Here is a 19,224-nt window from a genome sequence, read left to right as displayed (position 1 = left end):
TCAGTATGAGGAATTTCTGACTTCTCTCAATGTGACGGGGGCCTCCCATCAACGATTCCTTTGTGATTTTGGGAAAGCACTATCAGTTTTGTGCGCTTCCCTTTAGTCTGGCCATGGCTCCATGGACTTTCACCAAGATTATGGTAGTGGTGGCGGCAGCCTTGTGCAAGGAGGGCATTCTGGTTCATCCTTATCTGGATGACTGGTTTTATTCGAGCAAAGTCCTTTCAGGAGAGCTCCTGGGTCACGATTCGGGTTGTGGAGTTCCTTCAGTCACTGGAATGGGTGGTCAACTTGTCCAGAAGCCAGCTGGTTCCGTCTCACCATTTGGAGAATCTCAGAGTTTTCTTCAACACCAGCTTGGGGAGAGTCTTCCTGCCCAAGAGTTGAAATTGCAATCGTAGATTTGTTTTCTTTGCAGGATTGTTCTCAGATGCAGGATTTTCTGCAGGTCTTGGGGTTGATGTCAGCCTCCCTGGAAGTGGTCAGGTGGGCTCAAGCTCACATGCATCCCTTTCAGTATGCTCTTCTTTGTTGGTGGTCTCCGCAGTTTCACAATCTGGACTCTGGTTAGTTTGTAGCCACAAGCTCAGGCTGCGACGGTCTTCCAATCTGGTTCAGGAGTGAATCTGGATCAGCCCCAGTGGACAGTGCTTCTTAAGGACACCAGTCTCCTCGGTTGGGGAGCTCAATGTCTCTGTCGCTCAGCTCGGGGCATTTGTTCGCAGGAGGAAGCGTCATAGTCGATCAATATTCTGGGGACCAGAGCCATTTGGTTGAAGTTGCTAGCTTTTAAGGTGTTATTGAAGGGCAAGTCGGTTTGGGTTCTCTCGGACAATGCCATGGCGGTGTCTTGCATCAATCATTAGGGGGAACCAAGAGTCATCGAGTAGCGCAGGAGACATCTCTTCTTATGGATTGGGCAGAGGCTCATTTTCTGGACATCTCGGCTTCCCACACAGTAGGAGTGGACAACGTCCAGGCGGACTTCCTCAGTCATGTGCTGGATCCTGGCTGGAAGCCTTCAAGTTAATTGTTCAGGCCCTGGGTCGGCCGATCATGGACCTCATGGCCACGAGTGTCAACGCCAAAGCGCCAAGGTTCTACAGTCGGTGCAGAGATTACCAGGCCGAGGGGCCTTCTTTATGTCTTTCCTCCATGGCCACTAGTGGGCAGAGTTCTTCACATTGCTCAGCACGCAGAGCGTGTGATCTTGGTGATTCCGGACTGGCCCAGGTGCCCGTGGTACGCAGTTCTGGTTTGTCTTCATCTGGATCCTCTTCCGCTGCCCCTCGCCCGACTTTCTGACTCAGAGCCCCATTTCTATGTTTGATCCAGGTCCCTTTTGGCTCTTGAAAGGGAATGCCTAAGTAAGAAAGGTTATTCGGACAAGATGATCTCCACTCTCTTAGTTTCTCGGAGACTTTCCACCTCTCGGGCTTATGTGCGAGTTTGGCATCTATTTGAGGAGTGGTGTTCTGCTCGTAGTGTGGTTCCCTTTTGCGCATCTTAGCCTCACATCTTGGAGTTCATGCAGGATGACTGCACGGGGATACCAGGAAATTCTTTTTCACTGAAAGGGTGGTTGATTGCTGGAATAGTCTTCCACTTCAGGTTATTGAGGCCAGCAGTGTGCCTGATTTTAAGGCCAAATGGGATAGACACGTGGGATCTATTCACAGAGAAAGGTAGGGGAGGGTCATTGGGGTGGGCAGACTAGAAGGGCCGTGGTCCGTATCTGCCGTCTATTTCTATGTTTCTATGATGGGCTGGACCAGGGTCTTGCCTGGTCCCAACTTAGGGTACAGCTTGCTGCTTTGTCTTCTTTTCGCAGCCTTTTGCATGGCAGGCAGTTGGCCTCTTCTCTGGATATGATTCGCTTCTTGGGAATGGTGAAATTGCTCCAGCCACCAGTTCATCCTTTGGTTCCAGCCTGGAATCTCAATCTGGTTCTTTCTGTGCTTGTTCATCCTCCTTATAAGCCTCTCGGCTCCTGCACGTTGAAGGACCTTACTTATAAAGGTGGTGTTCCTGGTGGCCATTACGTCAGCAAGGCACATTTTTCATGTAGGGCTCCCTTCCTGGAGTTTTCTAGGGAGCTGGTCGTGTTGTGGCCAGTTCCCTCTTTTCTGCCGAAGGTGATTTCGCCTTTTGATTTCAATCAGTCCATTGTCCTTCCAGTCTTAGGTAGTCAGACGGGATCTTTGGAGCAGAGACAGTTGCGCAAATTGGATGTCCGAAGAGTCCTTCATGCTTATCTTCAGTGGACCTAGGAGTTCCGTCAGTCGAATTGTCTTTTTGTCCTTTTAGCGGGCCCTCGTAAGAGGGACTGTTGTTCCAAGGCTACGATTGCATGCTGGATCAAGGAGGCAATCGCTTTGGCATATCTTCTTCAAAAGAAGCCTGTTCCGGATTTTCCCAAAACTCATTCCACTCAGGGCAGGCATCTTCTTGGGCTGAGTCTTCTCTTGTGCCTCCAGTGGATATCTGTAAAGCTGCGGTTTGGTCTTCTCTCCATTCCTTTGTACGATACTACCGTGTGGACGTTCAGGTGCGTTGGGACGCAGTTTTCGGTGAATGTGTTATTGTGGCAGCCCTTCGGGAGTCCCACCCATAATGGGTACTGCTTTTGGTATGTCCCATCTGTTTCTGTGCCGGTCTGGAGGGACGCTAAAGAAGGACGTTCTTACCTCCTAATTTTCTTTCTTTTAGTCCCCCCAGACTTGCACAGACCCCACCCTGTTGTTTTTATTTAGTATCTTTTTGCGAAGCGTAGTGTTTTTCTGTGGTATTATTTTGTCTGGGTTGTTCTGGAGTTCAATAAGAGCAGCGGCTTAGCTAGCAAGCTGTGAGAACGTTTTTTGAAGATTCTTATTCTAATCAGTATCCAACAGTGTGTTCCCTGTCCAAACCGGACAATTCAAGTTTCAAGTTTTATTTTAGTTTGATGAATCGCTTATTTAATTTTACTAAGTGAGATACAACATTTATTTTAAAAAGAAATATATATTTAAACATATCGTTTAAAATTTAAAATAATGGGTTAGACCAGGGCTGCCCAAGTCCGGTTCTCGAGATCTACTGGCAAGCCAGGTTTTCAGGATATCCACAATGAACATGCATGAGAGAGATTTGCATACCAAGAAGGCAGTGCAGGCAAATCTCTCTCATGCATATTCATTGTGGATATCCTGAAAACCTGGCCTGCCAGTAGATCTCGAGGACCGGACTTGGGCAGCCCTGGGCTAGACCAACAGACTTACAGATTAATCTGGGAGTGAAGATGGTGTTTTTATAGTTCACAGTTCTTCAATTCTTAGTTAGTTCCTGCTTAGTTATTCATCAGACTGATTGTAGATGGGACTGCACAGCTAACTTGTACTGATCTCAAAAATGTCTCAGTCTCCACCTGCTGGCAGAAGAGCATAAACCCATCTGTTTCTGTGCCAGAATGGAGGGATTAAAAAAGAAAATTAACAAGTAAGAACTTAATTTTTCCTTCATGTTTACCCATTACACTCCACTCAGAAATTTAGAGACCTCTTAAAGCCCTAACCTCTTTATAGCCTTTCCCCATATGAGTGTCACCTTATCCCCTTGATCTTGCTGAGCGACTTCATCAGCGGCGTTCGATGTAGTACATCACAACATTTTGCTTCATTTACTTTCAGATATAGGTCTGCATCAGGTTGTTCTGGATTGGTTTTCTAAATTTCTTTTGTCTCACTCTTATTCAATGAATATTGAAGGTGATATCTTCAATTCCTGGCGGCCTCCCTCTCTGCTTTCTCAAATTTTATTTAATCTCTATATGACTACACTGAATATTTTTAAGCTGTCAGCTTGGGAAATGCTGTTCACCTATGTGGATGATATCTTTATACTGATTGTGATCGATTGGATATTACCAATTTAGTTTCCAAAGTAAATCATTGCATTTCCAAACTTCAAGCCTGAGCTATTTCTGTCCGGATGAAGCTCAATACAACTAAAACTAAACTTCTCTGGTTATGTCCAAAATTGGACTGTCTTCCTCCTACTGTAGCTTTGTAATCTGGGGCCTCTTTGCAGATCGAGTTCTTTTCTAAGATATTGGGAGTCCTTTTTGATTCCTCTCTTACCTTTAAGGACCAAATAAATTCCCTGGTCAAGAAATGCTTTTTTAGTTTACGAATGTTGAGGAAGGTTTGACATCTTTTTCATCATTGACATTTCTCTGTCTTGGTCCAATCAATCATATTATCTTGACTAGATTACTGTAACGCTATCTATCTTGGCATCACAAAGATATGTCTCCAAAGATTACAATTAATCCAGAATACTGATCTTTGGAAAAAGTAGATTTGACCATGTGACCCCTTTACTCCTGAGTCTTCATTGGCTCCCGGTTTATCTTAAAATTCAATTCAAATGTGCCTGCATCTCTTTCAAAACTTTATGTGGCATTTTTATTCCCCTCATTTCCTTATTATGGAATGCTTACAGATTTTCCTTTGCAAGAGGCATCCAACAATTCAAACTCTCCCTTCTAGAAAAGGAATTAAATAAGTTAATATCTTCAGTCAGTCTCTGGCTTTTAAATTTTCTCAACTATGGAATGAACTCCCCTTAATTCTGAGGAGCCCCAGTTCTTTCTAATCTTTCCGTAAATTTCTAAAAACTTTTTTTTTGCCAAACTAATCTCTTTGAAACTTTTGCTATTACTTCATTGTAAAGTTTCTTTAGTTTTTATCTAATTGTTGTAAAACGAGTTGAGCTTCCTTAGGTTGATGACCCGGTATATAAAGTTAAGCTTTAGTTTAGTTTAGTGTTTTCTTTTTAAAAGGGATCGGAGCTTGGTCGTGTGTAGGGAGTTCCATGTTACCATACCCTGTATAATAAAGAAAGCTTTGGAGGCGGCTTCCCTGTGGTCTGCAGTTTGTGTCTGTTGAGTTCTCTACTTAAACATCACTTGTTTTACTTGTTCTCTTCCTGTACAGAAGAAATGCATTGGGCTTTAGGATGACTTTCTTAGGAAGTAACATCATCTGAGTGCCATCTTACCATTCACTGCTCCTGAAAGAATCGGCCCGAGTTTTCTATTTAATTTTATTGACGTTCACCAGATCTTCTCCTTCTCCCAAAACCACACCCAAGAGACACACTAAAGACCTATTTTGATGGAAGCACAGTGATTTACATGATAAAACAATTACAGACAGTTCAGAACACAGCCCTCAGAATCATCTACTCACTAGGCAAATACGACCACATCACCAAAGCATACTTAGACTCACACTGGCTACCAATAAAAGCAAGATCTCAGTTCAAATTCTACTGTCTACTATACAAGGTAATACACGGAACAGCACCCAGCTACCTAAACAACAGACTACACCGTAACCTCTCACACAGATCAAGAAGAACCCAGAGCCTATTCACTCACCCCCCTCTCAAAGGAACACGACGAAAGAAACTATACGACAGCCTTTTAGCGACACAGGCAGCAAAGATCGATACTACCATCACCAATCTACTGACCAAATCAATAGACATTAAAGCATTCCGAAAAGAAATCAAAACTCATCTCTTCAAAAAACACTTCCCATCATCATAACCTCACAAAAGTTTAAGATAATGCTCTCATGACTACCCAAACACCACCACCAGCAACACCCGAATCCGAACAGTATTATCTCTACTCGTCTAAACAACAGAATCCGGACAATATTATCTCTATTAGTCTAAATAACCTATCACTATCTACTATCTACTACCAATTTATCCTGGAAAAGTCCAGAACAACAAATGTAACTTAACGCATTCTTGTTTATATGTACTGCAATGCTACTGGAAATGTCCAGTCTTCTAACTTGTAATCCGCTTAGAACCGCAAGGCACAAGCGGAATAGAAATCACTTATGTAATGTAATGTAATGTAATTTAAATAGCCAGAGAAAATAAATATGAAGACATGCATCCTGTTAGTGCTCCTGTATTCAACATGTTAATCTCTGTTCTTTTATTCCAGGACCAGCTGTGTGGCCGGGATCCCACCCTGACCGATGAACTGCTGAATATTCTTACAGAGCTGACCCAGCTGAGTAAAACTACCAATGCCAAGGTGGCCCTGCGAGCACGTCAGGTAACCATAGCCAGTGTTTGGATCTAATTCATCTGAAGCATTTCTTTGTCAGGACCTTGTTCGGTTCCAAAGAAATCTTCCCTCCCCATCTCCCCAAGAATGATATATATAAATAATAAGCCAAGCTTTCCTTGGTACATCTGAAATCATGCAGTTAGGTAGAGCTGTACTGAGTTTCAATGGAGGAGTGAAGCTGCTCTCTCATTCTGAGGGTGCCAGTCCTGGCTTTATTCCTTTGCATCTATGGACCTGTAGACCAAATTTCTCCACACATACAAAAAAGTAGGAACTACAGGTCCATAGAAGCAACAGGGACTGGCTCAGCCCATCTCAGAAAATATGTACACTTCTCCCTCCGTATCCATGGGGTTTAGGGACAGAGCTGGCCCGCGAATATATAAAAGCCATGAATAATATTCGGGCTGGTTCTGCCCCTAACCCCCACTTTCCCCCAGCTATTTTAAGCCCTGTAAGCCCCCCTTAAGCCTTACCTGGTGGTCTAGTGGGTTTTCGGGGCAGGAGCGATCTTCTCAAGCTCCTGCCCCATGCAGATCACTCATAGGAAATGGCTGCCTTGAGCTCCCGTCATACTCTCGAGAGACTACGGGAGCTCAAGGCAGCCATTTCCTATGAGTGATCTGCACGGGGCAGAAGCATGGGAAGATCGCTCCTACCCCGAAAACCCGCTAGACCACTAGGTAAGGCTTAAGGTGGGGGGCTTACAGGGCTTAAAATAGCCCGAAAAATTAAAACTTTTTTGTTGTTGTTGTTTAAAAGTCGCGAATAACCGAATCCGCAGATGCTGAAACCACGGATTCGGAGGGAGAAGTGTAGTTTGTTCCTTATTCTTTTCCTCCTGCTCTGAGGTGGTTGGACTTATTCACATCTTGAGGATTTTCTGTCCTGGAGTATGGTCTGCTGCCTTCAGTTGTGATCCTGGTGTCTGAAAGTGGAATGACCTGCACAGTGCCTAGCTGATTTACAGCCCTTTTTTTCTCTGTATGGAACTATATGTTCCAGAATGCACTGGCCAGAAGTTAAAAATCATAAGTCTGAATCTCCTCTCATGACATGACTGGTGGTTCTGCGTAATGACTGACATTGATTATACACTCCTTGCATACAGCGCCTAAAGGCATGTTTGCTACATCACACCAGACACGTATCTGTGGTCATTAAGGGAGCATTTCTATAAATGGGCACTTTCACTTGTGCACATAAGTGCCTCCCTAATTGGAATCCACACCAAAATGTAGTGAATGCTATTCTATTAAGTAAGTGATAGGGAGTGTGTAAGATTAGTTGCAGGGAGAGTATATTTTATGGTTGAAGCATGAGCCATGGGCATGATGCCAGATGACTCACACAACATATGTGTGCATTGCATGGCACACTTAGGTGTGCTGATTTAAATCTGCCATTGATCTGGCATAAGAGATTATGCTTAACATTTGGTACGTTTACACTAGTATTCTGTAAGATCTTAGGCATGCCTAAGTGCTGTTATAGAATTGGCACTCCTTGCACCCCATTAAGGCACCAATTTATGGAATTACCTTCTAGTTGTCTTGTGCCCCCCCACTATCCATTTTAGCTAAGTTCTTTATTCATATGTCAATTAACTTCTGACTAAGTCATAGTGTTTTGTGAAGGCTGAGTTCCAGCTGAAGATGACATGATGGGTGATTATCTCCATGTATCTCTGTGGTGTTGGCACTAAGCTGCCCTCTAACCATTATCCCTCCTGGTAGAAAGTGCTGGGACATCATGGATCTGTAGTACATTTAGCTTGGGGAGGGGGAGTGGCTGTCTATATGTTTACTCAGGTATTTTAGCTAGATTGTGAGCCTTTGGGACAGATAGGGAAGTCTTAAGTACCTGTATTTTATTGTAACCACTTAGATCTGTAATATGCTTAAGCGGTATATCAAATATTAATAAAACATAAACATACAGCTGTGCTTTTGCATTAGGAAGAGAAGGAGATAGTGGATGCTCTCGATACAGTGGCATAGTAAGTGTGAGCGGCACCCGGTGTGGTTAACTTCTCCAACGTGAGCAACATGTTCATGTCTCTGTTGGCTGGCCTTTTGATATCACTTCCTAGGCGCAGGTCCTGGAAGTGACGTCAGAGAGATCGCCGATGTTGATGCAGCAACCTCACGGGGAAGTAAAAAAGGTATGGGGAAAGGCAAAGGGCATGCACATACAGCAAGGAGAGGAGCGGGGATTGGAAAGGAGGAGGGGTGCCACGCCCTTAGGAAGATGGCGCCCAGGACGGACCCCCCTCCCCCCTTACTACACCACTGACTGGATAGGCCATTTGGCCTTTATCTGCCATCATATTTCTGTTTCTAAATCTCTTCCAGGTTCTCATCGCCTCTCACCTGCCCTCCTATGAACTCCGGCACAATCAAGTGGAATCTATCTTCCTGTCGGCAATTGACATGTATGGTCACCAGTTCTGCATTGAGAACCTGCAGGTAGCTGAGGGGATGACCACCTTCTTTCCTCATCCCCTCTCCCCCAAATTTTGGAATTGTTTGTTTATCAAGAGTTTTGATTATCTGGCAATTATGTTCTTTCTAAGCAGAGCGAGTGAGCAATTGCTCATACATTCTAGGAGCGCATTGCTCACAAATTTTACATGGTCGCTCACAAAAATACTTGCAAATCTGGAAAATTGTTGTTTTTTAGAACTTGTTGCTCACACAAAAATTTTTTTTTAGAACTTCTCGTTCACATGAAAAAAAAAAAAATTCTACACACCCGGCCATTCCTTAGAGAGAGCATTGTCTGGCAGGGCAATTTTTTTTTATTGAGCTTTTCATATTATACAATCAAGGCAATATACCACTAACAGAAAAATCAATAACATCAAATATACTATAGAAATCAAATCAAACATTGCAAATTTCCAATTCAAATCCACATCAAGAGAAAATGATATTCCGGAATATGTCAAGAAACATTATAATGAATTCTCAAATTCAAGACCAAACCAATTACAATGCAGGTATAAAATCTTAACATTTGAACCCAAATTAATCATCCTAACTTGCAAGAATTCACATTAATGCATAATATTAACTTTGTAATAATCTTAAGTCCCTACACTTTACCTGAAAGAAATTTCTCCAGCTGAGAAAGATCCCAAAACACATAGCCATTCTCACATTAATTAAAGATTTACACAGAAATTTTAAGAAAAACGTAACTCCCCCTATCCAAGACCCTTGGTTTTAGCTGAAGGAAGGACTCTGGGCTAGATTCACTAAGCAAACTAATCGTGTACCAATCGGTTTGCGACCCGATTTTATTCCGGCCCGATTCACTTACCTCTGCCGATCCGATTCCGATCTGTGCATGCAAAGTAGGCAGGGACGCGATTCACTAAAGAAATTTTTGAAACCGACTAGGCTGGCCGATCAGTACAAGAAGCGACTGCTGAGGACCAGTCGCAAACGTCCTTTCCAATTGTCCTTGGTCCTGAAATCCCAGCCCTGCAGCCTATCTCTGCCGCTCTGCTTTCTGCCCCTTCCATCCGAGCCTTGCTCTTGCCACCCCCGACTCTCCTGCTCTCTGCCGCCCTTCCCTGCAGTATGAGCCCGTGGTTTTAAAGTGGGCAGGAGAGTCAATAATTACCTGCTTTTAAAGAGGCTACTGCCGCCGGGGATCGCCCTTCCAGAGCAGGAGAGTCAGGGCCAGTGAGTTAGCCTTTCTAATAACTGTACTAGTTAAACACGCAGCCCGCATTCCTGCTATTTTCTAAATGGCTGCAGGTGTTACAGCTCTTTCTTCTTATAGAATTGTCTTTGGGTTGGGGGAGGTTGGATCTTAAAACAACAGGGTCTTGGCTGTTGCACGAGCCCTCTCTTGCCACTCTCTGCTCCCACGGACTTTAGCACTCAGTGACCACTGCTCATCCTTTCCCAAAGCAGGAGAGTTGGGGGCCAGTAAAAAAAACAAACAAACCAGCAAAACGAACACCAAACGCATGCACAGACCATCTACAGGGAAAGCAGATGGTCTGCGCATGCGTCAGGATCATACACAAGCGATCCGTGCGGTCAGAGGGGGGCATTCCTCCGATCGCCCTCATTTTAATTTTTTTGTTTGATGAATTGGTCGGGCCTGCACAGATCGGCCATGGATTAGACAAGGAGAGTTAGGTAAGTGAATCTGGCCCTTTGTTCTCTTCTGGGTTGACCTAGATACATCAGGAAACAGCTATTACTGGCCCACAAAAGGGAACATGTTTCTTTTTAAAATATAAATTTATAATAGCCAACTTTTGGTCCTCAGATTGAAAACTCACTAAGTGTATAATTCTTTGTGATTACCTACTGCGAGGATTCTAAAAATCTAGAAATGTCTAAATTTTCTGGCGAATCTACGTCGCATTCTTCATTCACAATTTTAGTTCTTCATGGGAGATACATAATTTGTACATTCAAAGATTCTACCATATATACTTTTATCCCAGGACAAGCAGGCAGCATATTCTTGACTGATGGGTGACGGCACCGACGGAGCCCCGGTACGGACAATTTTAGAGTGATTGCACTCTAAGAACTTGGAAAGTTCTAGTAGGCCGCACCGCGCACGCGCGAGTGCCTTCCCGCCCGACAGAGGCGCGCGGTCCCCAGTTTCTTAGTTTCCGCGGAGCTAAGAAGACGCGTCTCTTTCAACGGCTGTTGAAAGATTTTTTCGGTATCGCCTTCCCGCTCGCGTAAACCTCTGGGGAAATAATATTTCCTTCATTTTCTTTATTTAAAAAAAAAAAACAAAAAAAAACTTGTTTTTTCATTTCTTTCGGGTTCGCCCCGGCGGGGCCTGTTGCCACCATCGAGGCCTCGGCCTTTGATTTGGCAGAAGCCGTTTTCACGTTCATGCCCCCCCCAACCCGGGTTTAAGAAGTGCCAGCGGTGTGCGAGGCCCATTTCTCTTACCGACCCACACAACTGGTGCTTACAGTGCCTGGGTCCTGACCATCGGGCGTCCACCTGCACCCGCTGTGCCACTTTAAAAAAGAGAACTTTGAAAAACCGTCAGATCCAACAACGGTTATTATTTGGTGCCGATATGTCTGATTCTGCGGCACCGGCACCGACATTGGCCCCGTCTCAGTCGACACCCACCTCGTCGACACCGCGCCGGCGTCGCACCCTTCAGGTAAGCCGGCTAAGAAGCCTTAAACTGAGATAACATCTCCCCCCCCCCTTTTTTTATTTTTTTAGGAAAAAAATGTTAACTTGAATATAAACTGATGTTTTATTTTCAATACTGGGGCAGAAGTGATCCCTTCCTTCCATGAGGAGACCTGTCTGCTGGCTCTGCAGCTAGACAGATAGCCAGTCTGCCCCCCTTCCCCCTCCTGGTCCTTACTGACTGACCTGGTCGTCCAGTGGTGTAGGAAGCTGGAGCTTCCAAACTCTCCCTCCCTTTCCCACTGTTGCCTTCACACTCTGCAGCCAGTCTGTTCCCCTTTCTTCCTGATCTCACGGCAGCCTTACCTTACGTCCTTGGTGGTCCAGCAGTGAGCTAGGAAGGAACAATCCTATACACTGGTAGGTATGATAGTCTCCAGCCTTCTAAAATCTCACCACTGGCTCCTAGTTAAACAAAGGATAATGTATAAAGTTCTCCTGCTGACTTTTAAAGCTTATCGACTCAGAACCCTAGACCAGTGTTCTTCAACCTTTTTACACCTGTGGACCGGCAGAAATAAAAGAATTATTTTGTGGACCGGCAAACTACTAAGACCGAAATAAAAAAACACATTTTTGCCCCGTCTCCGCAAGCTTGGTCCCCACAATCCATCTCATCCCATCTGCACAAGCCTCAGTTATGATTTTATATTGAACGTATTTTATTAAAGTATAAAAAGAAACAATATTCTGTACAATTGTCATTTTATAAATATAAATATTCAGAGCAAGGACCAACAAAACCCCTGTCTCCCCTCCCCTTCACATATATCCCCTCTACTATCAAGAAAACTGAACAAGCCAAATTATTACAGAATGCTACACAGAATTATCATGCTAACAGAATACTGCAGTCACACATGATAGGAATAGTGTTAGGCTTTGCAGTCCCCAGTTATGTCTCTAGCAGGATATATATTTCAAATCTGATATATTGTAATGACAAAATAGAAATAAAATGATTTTTTTCTACCTTTTGTGGTCTCTGCTTTCATCTTCTTTCCACTCTTCCTTCCAGCGTCTGCCCGTTCCATCCACTGTCTGGCCTCTCCCCCTTCCATATGTATCCGACTTCTTTCTATGCCTCTCTCCCCTTTCCATCCAGTCTGTGCCTCCTCTCCTTTTTACATCATTCATTCCAGCTTCACTGCTTTCTTCATTTTTATCTCTCCTACACCAGATCTAGCATCTTTATCCCTCTCTCATTTCTCTGCTGACCCCCTTTCCAGCATCAATCTCTCTCTACTTTCTCATTCCTGTCTCTCCCCTTTCCCTCCTCTAATCTCTCTGCCAGCTGTTTCCTTCCTTTTTTCCATCTCCCTTCCCTCCTTCCCCCTATCCAACAGTAGCTCTCTTCCCATCCCTTTCCCTCTTCCCCTCCCAGCAGCATCTCTCTTTCTACCTCCCTCCAGGTGCAGTAGCAGCTCTCCCTTTATCCAGCAGCTTCCCAGCCTCCAACAGTGGCTTCCTCTCCTTCCAGCAGCTCTCAGTACTTGCCTGCAGTAGTGATTTCCTTAGGCAGCCTTGGGTCCGTTGCCGCCTCTGAGGAAAGGGGAAGTTGCCAAAGTGAATCACTGCCCTGGTAAGTACAGAGCTGCTAGGAGAGGAGACAGCCACTGTTGAAGGCTCCCCATGATCTTATTCCTGCTGTGCCCTGCACATTCGCGACCCCCCCCCCAAGCTGGCAAAAACAGCTTTGCACCGCAGGCCCTGCCGCCCAAGACGAGCCAGAGGCATCCTACCTGCCGCATTCTGCACGTGGGCAGACTCTCAGCACCGACGCTGCTGATGGCCCCAATCCACACGCTGACGTTCGCCCCCCCCCCCCCCCCCCCGCGCACGCTGACCATCTCCCTTCTACCTGCACCTTCCCCGGGGCCCTCTTCGGCGACTCGGCAAGAACAGCGATCAAGACAGGCTGCTGACGTCTGGCATTCCCTCTCTGAGTCCCGCCTATTTTGTTTCAACTTTCTGTTTCCGCATAGGCGAGACTCACAGAGGGAATGCCCGACGTCGGCAGCCTGTCTTGATCGCCGGAGGCTGGGAGGAACAGAAGATTTCCGTGAACACCGGGGCAGGAAATTTAATGGCGTCCATCTCGCCGGCCCTGCGCAGACCGGCAGAAATTTTCTGCGGACCGGCGGTTGAAGAACTGTGCCTTAGACTGTCTTGCTTCACTCACCATCCCTTACAATCCAGGCTGTCTTTCGCTCCCAATTCCAGAATGATTTTTGCCTAACCCTACCAAGTCTACAACAAACACAACTTGAGTTCACTCGTCATCAAGGATTCTACTTTACAGGCTCATTTGCCTGGAATGTGCTCCCCCTCTCTATTTGTAATATCCTCTCCTAAGGAATTTAAAGTTGCCCTCAAGACATAGCTGTTCATGCAAGCCTTCCCACCCATTTAACATAAATTATATGAATACCAATGCAGATTCATCTTCCACAAAATTGTGTTCCTAACTCTTGACTATCACCCCACTTTGTGTGATGAACAAAAGATATTCTGACATTCTGTTCCCATCGGGTTGAATATTTTTTTAGACTGTTCTACAAATCTCTACTTTTACGTGCTGAATGAGTGATATGCTATTTTACTATGCAACTGAATGAGTGATATGCTACTTTACTGTCTACAAATTGGCATTCTTTTCCTACTCTGATGAATCTCTTAGACTGTAAACTTCTTAGACCTGTCCGGTACAGAGTTTGCGGTAAAACAAATATAAATAAATGTACAAGTAAAAAAATGGCTGCCATGAGTTCCCACAGCAATTTCATGAGACTCATGAAGTTGCCATGGGAACTCGTAGTATCCATTTTTTAAAAACTGGATAGGAGTGTAGAGGGATCGCTTATGCCCCAGTTCACCTCTGGACCACCAGAGACATAAGATAGGCCTGCAGGAGGACAGGAGGGGAGGAGGTGGGCTGGTTGCAGAGCATGAAGGTCACTGTGAGAAAGAGAGGGAGGGATCGATAGCTCTGGCTCCAGCTGTCCACATCATTAGACCACCAGGGCAGGGAGGGTGAGGCTGGATGGGACTCGAATATAAACCTCCATTTTTGGGCCATTTATTTTTGGCCCAAAAATCTTGGCTTATATTGGAGCACATATGATGCGTGTAAATATTCTAATATATCTTAAAGATACAACTTACCTCCGAAGGAGACAAGTGGCAAGTTAACGGAAAATTCAACACTCCCAGATTCTTAGTTCTAAATTTGTTCCCATAGCTTTTATTTTCATATGAATGTAGCATTTTTCTTTAGCTGATAAAGCAGCCAGTGAAGCCAGTTCTGCCACCTGAGATTGGGCAGGGCAATATTTAAACTGCTCAATCAGTGTTTCTTATAAATGCCAGTCACAGCACATAAACTTTTTTAATCCTGGTATTGGCATGGAATATCTAGGTATTGACCACTGACAACATTTGAGTAATGTGACATTCAATCCCATTATCAAGATAACTTAAAATTCCTATGAGTGTCAGAACTGTTGCTGGCACTAAAAACTGCGCTACAGTTTTGTAAAAGAGGGGGGAGGGTAAATGAATAAGCTGTTGCACTAAAATTCAAAAATTGGATAAAGCCTGAATGTACAAGTGTGTTTTGAGCACCATTTTAAATTGTTGTAATGAGGAACAAAATCGGAGATGACCTGATACTGCATTCCATAATTTGGGGCCAGCTACGGAAAAGGCACAAGCTATAGTTTTTCAGCCATTCGGAAAGTGGCACCGGCTGGCACAATAAGTTTCATCTCAGTCACTGAGCTCAGAGAGCATACAAGGCTATATAACGGTATCACATTCTTCAAATATTGTGGGCCCCCCTGATTCAGAACCTGAAAAATCAAAACCTTGTGTATGGTACAATATTTCATAGGTAACCAATGTAGTGTTGGGACTATTTTATGTATATGTATACTAAAGGTGCCTCCACTCATGCATATCATTCTGCTTATGGCCTGTTCACAGAAACTCATCCTGTCCGAGACATCAATCTTCGATGTTCTGCCCAACTTCTTTTACCACAGTAATCAGGTGGTGAGGATGGCGGCTCTGGAGGTAGGTACCTACCTGGTGCTGAGTTCTGCAGTTTCTAGGAGGGAGGGATTTATGGTGGTGGTTCTTACTGTGTTCACACACTCGGTAGAAACCAAAGGTCTGTCTTGATGACAGTTGCTGCTCTTGTCTTGCTGGACTCAAGTGCTGTGTTTTACACAAAAGACCAGCAATTACTTAACCAGATGGAGAATGTTGTAGATGATGACATCACAATTATATTACATTACAATTCAAATTTATATTTCACCATCATCAAACCTAGTTCAAAGAGGATTACAATAAACAGACCCAGTTTGACATAGGTAAAAAAGGAAACCGTTAACATCTTTCAAAGTATAAAAGTTATCTATCTCTAAGCCAAAATGTTGCTATTCTCCATTGGTCAGTTTCTGTTTTTGTTTAGTAGATTCCAGGCTGTTAATCTGAATGGAATCTGAATGAGAAACTCTCTCAATTTCAGTTGATTGTGTGTGGTATTTTGGAGTGTTAATATTCCTGCTTTACTTGACACCATTGACTAATCTTTTTTGCAAGTAACCTAAGTTATATGCCCAGCTGAGAACTTGAATGGACAGAGATGCTAGAGAGGCTGAATAACCGTTTAAGGGCTAGATGAACTAAAGTCAGCAATCGTCACTAAACTTTGGTAGACCTTGGGAGCTGGAGGGAAGCACGGTCCCTTCAACTCCGAGGCCCGCCCATTGAAAATGTCAGGCCTTCCCCTCTCCGAGGCACCATATGATACACAGGGAGGAGCCTAAGGTCCTGATTTGCTCAGACACCTAAGACCCCTCCCCTTATGCGTCTGAGCCATATTGTGCATGTGTAACACACACACAACATCTCTCCATTAAAAAGAAAAGTTTCCTGCCCCGAATAGCTGAGTGGCAGGAGGCTGCTTTTGGGGCTTCCCCTGCCTCTCAGCTGCTCGGGCTTCCCTTTGCCAGCTTTGCACATGTGTGAGAGTCACTCTCACACCGATCAATCAGACGAGAGAGTCTTGAATCTCTACATTAATCATTTGCATGCAATCTTTTTGGTACATCGATCGCTCTTCTGCAATCGGCTAGAGAATTAGCCAACAGCGTCTTTTTTCAACATCAAGTGTGTAGGCCAAAGGACTCGGGCACTGCACACTGCAAATAAAATCAATATAAAAAGCTTATCCTTCCGGCTTCCTGACGTAGCTTAGCGAAACACAGACTGTGTTGGAGCCATGAACTGACCTTTTCAGATAAGTGGTCTACTGTTAAACAGCTTTTGTAGAGCCATAACATTTACCACTCCAGTAGAAGCAAGATTCCTTGCTCCATCCATGCAATGTGTTATGATTAAAATTCAAGAACCTTTCCAGCGACGTACTGATGATATTATTTGAGAAACTGGCCTTGTATTGATGAGAGGGGGGTCTTTTGTGTTTTGTTCTATTTTGAAAGTATTGCCCCCTCGAGTGGACTGTAATTCAAAATCCCCGGTCTGCAGAAAATGAACATAAGAATAGCCTTACTGGGTCAGACCAATGGTCCATCAAGCCCAGTAGCACGTTCTCACGGTGGCCAATCCAGGTCACTAGTACCTGGCCAAAACCTAAGGTGTAGCAATATTCCATGCTACCAATACAGGGCAAGCAGTGGCTTCCCCCATGTCTTTCTCAATTACAGACTATGGACTTTTCCTCCAGGAACTTGTCCAAACCTTTCTTAAAACCAGCTACGTTATCCACTCTTACCACATTCTCTGGCAATGTGTTCCAGAGCTTAACTATTCTCTGAGTGAAAAAAAATTTCCTCCAATTGGTTTTAAAAGTATTTCCCTGTAACTTCATCGAGTGTCTCCTAGTCTTTGTAATTTTTGACAGAGTGAAAAATCGATCCACATGTACCTGTTCTACTCCACTCAGGATTTTGTAGACTTCAATCATATCTCCCCTCAGCCGTCTCTTTTCCAAGCTGAAGAGCCCTAACCATTTTAGTCTTTCCTCATACGAGAGGAGTTCCATCCCCTTTACCATCTTGGTCACTGTTCTTTGAACCTTTTCTAGTGTCACTATATCTTTCTTGAGATAAGGAGACCAGAATTGAATGCAATACTCCAGATGAGGTCGCACCATGGAACGATATAGGGTCATTATGACAGTCTTAGTCTTGTTAACCATCCCTTTTTAAATAATTCCTAGCATCCTGTTTGCTTTTTTGGCCGCCGCCACCGCTCATTCGGCAGAAGGTTTCATCGTATTGTCTACAATGATACCCAGATCCTTTTCTTGGGCGCTTCTCCTCAAGGTGGACCCTAGCATCCGTTAACTGTCATTCAGATTATTCTTCCCAATGTGCATCACTTTGTATTTGTCCACATTAAATTTCATCTGCCATTTGGACGCCCAGTCTTCCAATTTCCTAAGGTCCGCCTGCAATTTTTCACAATCCGCATACATTTTAACAACTTTGAACAGTTTATTTATTTATTCAATTTTCTATACCGTTCTTCAAAGGGAAGCTCAGAATGGTTTACATGCATTTATTCAGGTACTCAAGCAATTTTCCCTCTGTCCCGGCGGGCTCACAGTCCATCTAACGTACCCAGGACAATGGTGGAATTAAGTGACTTGGCCTGGGTCACAAGTAGCAGCTTAGTGTCATCTGCAAATTTAATCACCTCACTCGTCGTTCCAATTTCCAGATCATCTGAAATAATAAAACGCTAGCCATGAATGCGCACTCAACTGCGTGCTTCCGTTTTCCCTGATCTGAGATGTATGTCCGTGGCCTTGCAGGCAGGAGTCCGCATGCGCGAGTGCTGGGCAGATCACCTCCACAAGCCGGGAACGCAGCCAGCCACCGCGACACGGTGGAAGAACAGCAGCAGCCCCCGAGCTCCTCACCAGCCTGTCCCACCCCCTCGACAAGGGCTGAAAAGCTGGCCTCGCGCGCTCTGCAACCAACTGCCGCTCGCTTCCGCGTGCCAGGGTGATGCGCAGGCGCGGGGGCTCCTGCAGTGTCCGGAAGCGGCAATGGCGGCGCTGCTCCTGCTGCTGTGCGCGAGCGACACGCCAGAGCAGGACCCCGCCTGTCGGCAGCATGCGCTTCACTCGGCCGCTCCGTCTCCAAAACACCGGTCCGCTATTTCCAGCCCGCTGTCGGCGCCTGCAGGCCGCGTTGTTGGTTTCAGGCCCGCGGTGCCGAGCGGCAGCTGACAAGAGGAGGAGTCGGTTTCGGCCGCGCACACCGGTGCGGAGCAGTGGCTGCCAGGAGGAGGCCTTCACAGAGCGGCGCTGGCAGCCGTCCTTCAAGGCAGCACAGCTAAAGCACTCAGGTAGTACATAGGACAGGGGGGAAAAAAGAAGGGAGGCCTACTGCTGGACAGGGGGAGCAGGAACAGGTGCTGATGGAAAGGGGGGGGAAAAGGAAGAAAAGCCTACTGCTGGATAGGGGGAGCACAGAAAGCGGCTAAGGAGACAGAGAGAGAAAGAAATAAAGACAGACAGACACACACACACATATTCTAGCACCCGTTAATGTAACGGGCTATAAAGCTAGTTTATAAATAAGTTAAATAGCACCGGTCCTAGTACAGACCTCTGCGGGACTCCACTGTTTACTCTCCATTGAGAAAAATTACCATTTAACCCTACCTTCTGTTTTCTATCCTATAACCCAGGGGTGTCCAATGTCGGTCCTCGAGGGCTGCAATCCAGTCGGGTTTTCAGGATTTCCCCAATGAATATGCATGAGATCTATGTGCATGCACTGCTTTCAAAGCATATTCATTGGGGAAATCCTGAAAACCCGACTGGACTGCGGCCCTCGAGGACCGACA

At 45.0% G+C, this 19,224-nt stretch overlaps 1 protein-coding gene across 4 annotated transcripts in view; it reads left to right on the top strand.

The window, feature by feature from the left end:
• The window catches only part of ACACA (acetyl-CoA carboxylase alpha), a 434,156-nt gene that overhangs the window by 173,077 nt on the left and 241,855 nt on the right, over positions 1 to 19,224 (top strand). For all 4 annotated transcript variants that reach the window (XM_033921833.1, XM_033921832.1, XM_033921836.1 and 1 more), the window contains exons 25-27: positions 6,011 to 6,124; positions 8,494 to 8,607; positions 15,319 to 15,408. In XM_033921833.1, the coding sequence (XP_033777724.1) occupies positions 6,011 to 6,124; positions 8,494 to 8,607; positions 15,319 to 15,408 (318 nt within the window). The remainder of the gene's footprint in view (positions 1 to 6,010; positions 6,125 to 8,493; positions 8,608 to 15,318; positions 15,409 to 19,224) is intronic.

Source organism: Geotrypetes seraphini, chromosome 15 (assembly GCF_902459505.1).
Source record: "Geotrypetes seraphini chromosome 15, aGeoSer1.1, whole genome shotgun sequence".
Taxonomy (NCBI): domain Eukaryota; kingdom Metazoa; phylum Chordata; class Amphibia; order Gymnophiona; family Dermophiidae; genus Geotrypetes; species Geotrypetes seraphini.
This window is presented reverse-complemented; position numbering and strand designations above follow the sequence as displayed.